Below are 5,889 nucleotides of genomic sequence, written 5' to 3'. Positions count from 1 at the left end.
ATACAGTGTAGGAAAGTACCGATGGTCTATCAGAAGTTACGTGAGAGCGATAAAGTAAGCCATAGAAATCCATGTGATAGACAAGGATGGCTATAATGAAGGCGTCTAATTAGTCAACGCCCATTTTGCCCTTCCACAAATAAGAAGTGGATCTTATTTGTGGAAGGGCGAAATGGGCGTTGACTAATTAGACGCCTTCATTATAGCCATCCTTGTCTATCACATGGATTTCTATGGCTTACTTTATCGCTGTCACGTAACTTCTGATAGACCATCAGTACTTTCCTACACTGTATATGCAACATAGTCACTTGCTTTAATTTACCCCTTTGTGCTCAAGTGTCCTGAATCAAATCCATTGAAATCTTTGATCAAGACAATTGCACAATGAATCTTGCAGTAAACTAATGCAGACTTTAGCAATAGGTACACAGCAGTCTTGTATAAGTGTCTTGTGCAAGATTGTGCTACCAGGGTACGTACACCCTTTATGCATTTTTGAACAAAAAAATTGCGTTTAACAATACTGTTAATCCAGTACCAAACGAATATTATTTAGATAATAAAAGTTGAAAGGAATAAAAAAGTATTGAAAGTAAAACAGTAAAATAAATGCATTTAAAAAATGGATAAAACGTAGTTTAAAGTAGGTAGGTACCTACATAATGTTGACATGTCTAAAAACACGGTGTGTCGAAATTTTCAATAAACATGTCGTATGTTTTTATGAACACTATACGTCGACATATTTATTAATCATAAAGAAGTAGTATCATATTTCGATTTCAACTCACTAAATTCGAAAAATCAGCAGAAGTGCATTATCGTCTCCATTATTATTAATATCTCGTAATCACAAAAAATAATGACGAGTAGATTTATCATTAACCACTTAATTAAGGAGTATCGCATGATTATATTAAACAGATTGATAGAAATACTCTAATTTACTCTTCACCATATTAACAGTACTTAACTATTGCACAATGAAAACATTTGATAGCAAAAAGCCTTTTCTTGGCTAACAAATAAATTTTCAATTTCCGTTTCAAGGTCCTGCGAGACTGCCCTTAATTGTGTATGGTAGCAATGTCTTATTAAACTGGGCATGGACACCCATTTTCTTTGGAGCCAAAGACCCACAATTGGTAAGCATTTTTTTAAATTTGTAAATGTTTTTACAAAATCTGTATGTTTACATAGTCACTAAGATTCTTTGTGAATCTTGTATGTTGTGGAAATATGATTACGGTGGAGAAATCTGAAGAAATCAGAGAATCAGAGAAGATCTAAAAAAGTCAGGCGAAAGAATTTGGAAATTTGGGGATGTAAAATGGTGAAGTAATAATGTGCAATTTGATAGCGATACATGTGGGAAATAATCGAAAAAATATTTTAATAAATCTGAGCAAATTTATTTTACAATAAAAATAATAACTGCATTAATTCAATGTCTATAAAAATTGATTATCTTATCAAAAATGAATTGGTTAGATATAAAATATCGTTATGCCATCCAATTCATTACGCAATTCATTTCATACGGATCAGAAACAACTTTTAACGGAGTCGCACACTATCTGTTAATTTTTTCCCACATGTGAAAAAAATGGGTTGTACTCAATTCTACCATAAGATCCCGGACCGGCGAGTCTCATAAAAAGCTGCTTATACTACGAAAAAGAGAATAGGTCTCTTTTAGCATAGGAAGAGGAGGCTCGATTTACCCTGAAGGACAGGTTGGTAACATACGACCCAATAAAGTCTTTAGTAAACTGATAATAAAGAGTAATTAGAGCTCGAAACGACAGAAATAGTTTTAAACATTAAAATGAGGATGCAATAGACGAATATCACCAATATAAAGCTAAAAGTTAAACGTGTGTTTTTAAATAATGTGTAGTAAAACATGATTTGTTGACACAAGTAGTATAGGCCATACAAACAATGAAAAATACGTGAATTGCCCTCCTTGCCTAGTGGCACCACGAAACATATTTGGTATGTAAAACTTGTACTATTGTGAAGGGTCCTAGAAACATTTTGTAACATTTCAAACCTATAAGAAAGACCAAACGACATAAGATGTCACCCTCTTTCATGGCAGTGGAACATCTATTCTAATCCAATGGATAGATTGCGAAGACATGAAATTAGATTTTAGCTCTAAAAAATATTTTGAAGCGTATTACATGTATACTCAGTTTTCGAAACTGTTCACTTCCAACAATAAACAACATAACTGTACATATTTCATCAGTCGAGCATTATTCTCTAAAGTTAATTGTATCTTTATTCAAGATCAAGTTGTGGAATATTTAGCTCTAAGTAGAGTGTCCTATAACACAGCCACACAAAAAAAGAAAAGTTGTTTGTACTTTTCATGTGACATGTGTTATCTGTAGTATTTTTGCCTCCTGATCACGAATCCGGTATCAGAATTGAGCTATCACATCACAGGAATTTCCTAACCTCAAAAAATAGGAAAAAATTAGTAAAAATTCATGAAAAAGTGCTAGGAAAAATTTTAAAAAAAATTTCTACATTCAAATGTTTATTTATATAGTTAAGACCGCGCCGAACGTGAATTAGCGGTGAGAATTAATGGTTCTTTTTCTAACCTTAAAAAAACGGGTCAATTAATGTCAGATATCACGAATTTTTAAAAAATAACAAATTCACGCCAAATTTGGTATCCGGGGGTTTTCGGGGTCGCTGATTACGGATCCGAGGTCAATTTTGCAAAATTCAAGATGGCGGATCCAAGATGGACGACCAAATTTTCAAAAAATAACAGATTCGCATCAAATTTGGTATAAGGCGGTTTTCGGGGTCGCTAATCACATTTGCGCCAAATTTGGTATACGGCGGTTTTCGATCACGAATCAGATTTACAAAATTCGATCCGTGAAAAGATCTTTTACAGAAAAAATAACAAGATATAGCCGAAAAAAAGTAGGTTAACATATGATTGGGTACTTAGGTTATAAAGTAAAATATTACAAAATGAATTTCGCAATTCTGACCTCGAATACGTAATCAGCAACCCCGAAAACCGCCGTATACCAAATTTGCTGCGATTCTGTTATTATTTGAAAATTTGGTCGGCCATTTTGGATCCGCCATCTAGAATTTTGCAAAATTGACCTCGGATACGTGATCAGCGACCCAGAAAACTCCCGTATACTAAATTTGGCGCGAATCTGTTATTGTTTGAAAATTCGTGATATCTGACCTTAATTGACCCGTTTTTTTGAGGTTAGAAAAAGAACCATTAAGTCTGACCGCGGATTCACGTTGGGCGAGGTCTTAACTCTATAAATGAACATTTGAATATAGTAAAAAAAAAATTGTATTTTTCCTAGCACTTTTTCATGAATTTTTACTATTTTTTACCTGTTTTTTGATGTTAGAAAAATCCTGTGATGTGATACCTCAATTCTGACACCGGATTCGTGATCAGGAGGCAAAAATACAACAGATAACATATGTCACATGAAAAGTACAGACAACATTTCTTTTTTTGAGTGGCAGTGTAATAGACAAAAAGACAAAAAAATTACTATGAGATGTCGAGTTATAGATTAATAAACATATAGTTGACTGTTGTAGATTTTCGGGGATTTCCCTGAATTTTATCTCAATGAAATATCATTTATTTGTTGATGGTCAACAAATACACAATATTTTGTAAAACCACCACGGAAAATTAAGAGTGGCATCAAGAAGCAAATAAAATATTTAGAGTGTAATGTGCTGCTTAACAGTGCTGTCAAAGTGTACGTAAAACGGCCACCAGAAGCCGGAATTTCTTGAAACATGACTTGAAGGAACTTGAACACCATCAATGTGGAACTTTTTAATCATTATATTATAAAGATTTTTCATATTACTTAAATAATTTTAACAATTGTAGAAAGTATATGTGTAGTTCAAGAAATACTTTTAAGATTATATTTATTTTTTATTAACATGATATTTCCTCAACTCAAAGAAACTATATTAAATGGTATGAAAAGAATCAGTACGTGTTTTCTTGCAACGAATTTCGAACTGACCCACTGTCCCAAGCACACGTGAAGCTTGTGTTTACTGTTTATATTTCAGTCGCGTACCAATATATGAGCAACATCTACAAAATCCAAGCGACAAAATTCCGAACTAAGGACTAACTCATCTTTTCACGCGCATTTACAACTTGTTCGTATTTTTGGAACGTACCGACAAACTAACGATATCTACAAAATCCAGCGGCAGAACTGCAAACTGACCCTCTGGTCTACCGCCATTTCTTCAGATGCTAACAACCAGCGACATCAACCAATCCTAGCGACAGAACTCCGAACTAACCATTTGGCCATTGGAGACCGCCACTTCTCCAAATTGACTTTTAAATGTAAAGTGTCCCGCCTTGTACAAAGAAAAACAATAGATACGAAAGTTTTATTTTGGAAATAAACGTTTATATAAAAAGAATATTCTCCTGCGATTTCACATAACCTTTGATTCGAGAGTTCAAACCCTGAAATTCTTTCTAGTTGCTACACCACTGGTTAATCTTTGATCAAAGTTACCTGTAGGGGAAGGACTCACTTAATTTTCATTTAGGGGTAACTTGCCACAGTATTAATTAAGACATATAGAACGTTTAATTCTAGATATATTGTACAGGGTCATTATAACATTCTACTCCTCTTATCTTTTTCATTTTTCTATTGAGAAAAAATAGTAAACGCCAGAGGTTTAGTAAATTTTTTTCGTTCAATATCAGAGAAGTACATAAAAAACAATTGAATATTTCTTCTCTGAGATAGGAAATATACGTGTTTTTTTAATGGAACACCCTGTATATTTGTATCATATGTTTGCTTCGACAGTTTGCATAATATTTGTTGTACGAGAATCACTAAATTTGGTACATAGGGGTTTTATGACGTGTGGAATTTGATAGTGATACGCCTTTTGACAAGGAACCCCCTTAAGACACTTTTTTCGTGGGCCCCCTTATCTTTGGGACCAAAAAAATTTAGTCGCATATTTGAATTTCTTAAAAATTATTAATTCCCTAAAAAGCCATTGAATTTAGAAACTTTTTTGTCTCTTGATATTTTTTTCGTAAATGCAATGTTTTCGAGAAAAATAGCCAAATCACGATATGCATTTTTACCATTTTTTAAAAGGGAATTTTCCTTCAAATCTAAATTTGCAGTTCTAATTCAATCTAATGTTTGGAAAAGTTGTAAGCTGTGTGCTTCACTACAACCATTCAAAGTAGTGGATGGAGATATAACCTAGGTACTAGAAATGAATATCGAGTTTTTAAGTAAATGTAATAAAAATGTTAAGTCCAAACCCAAGCATAGCTGTTTTTTTATCAAACCCAATCACCACTATTTATACAATATTTTATTTCCTATTCCTTAGATCCTCTGTAATATAGCAACAACTACAACTACAACTAGCAGAAAACTTCAGTAGTAGTAACAATATAAGAATAACATAACAATATTTATATTTTAATTTCATTATGTTTTTCATGAAAATCTAACAATTTGTTTCAGGCGTTGGCTGAGATTCAACTAGTAAACCTAACGGCGCTTGGAACTGGATATTTATTTTATAAAATAAATCCTATAGCTGGATACCTAATCATTCCATACTGCTTGTGGTTAGGACTAGCTACAGCATTAAACTATGTCATATGGAGGGACAATAAAGATAGTAAGCCAAAAATAACAGAAGTCAAAGAGAAGTAAAGTTTTAAAAGCGATTTAGATACATTATTATTGAATAAAACATTTTATGTAAAATGTAATAATTTTACTTTTTTAGAAGTACCTACACAGTTAGTATTTTTCTGTTTGGTGGTAATATAGTTATTTCTAAATA

The 5,889-nt window shown here is 32.8% G+C and overlaps 1 protein-coding gene across 2 annotated transcripts in view; it reads left to right on the top strand.

Annotated features, from left to right (window-relative positions):
• LOC108912770 (translocator protein) overlaps positions 1-5,889 on the top strand; it is a 13,755-nt gene extending 7,866 nt beyond the window's left edge. For both annotated transcript variants that reach the window (XM_018718149.1, XM_018718148.1), the window contains exons 2-3: positions 1,054-1,148; positions 5,562-5,889. In XM_018718149.1, the coding sequence (XP_018573665.1) occupies positions 1,054-1,148; positions 5,562-5,756 (290 nt within the window). In that variant the 3' untranslated portion in view covers positions 5,757-5,889. The remainder of the gene's footprint in view (positions 1-1,053; positions 1,149-5,561) is intronic.

This window comes from Anoplophora glabripennis, unplaced genomic scaffold, assembly GCF_000390285.2.
Source record: "Anoplophora glabripennis isolate ALB-LARVAE unplaced genomic scaffold, Agla_2.0 scaffold784, whole genome shotgun sequence".
Lineage (NCBI taxonomy): Eukaryota > Metazoa > Arthropoda > Insecta > Coleoptera > Cerambycidae > Anoplophora > Anoplophora glabripennis.
Note: the sequence above shows the minus strand (reverse complement) of the source record. Positions and strands in the feature narration are given on the sequence as shown.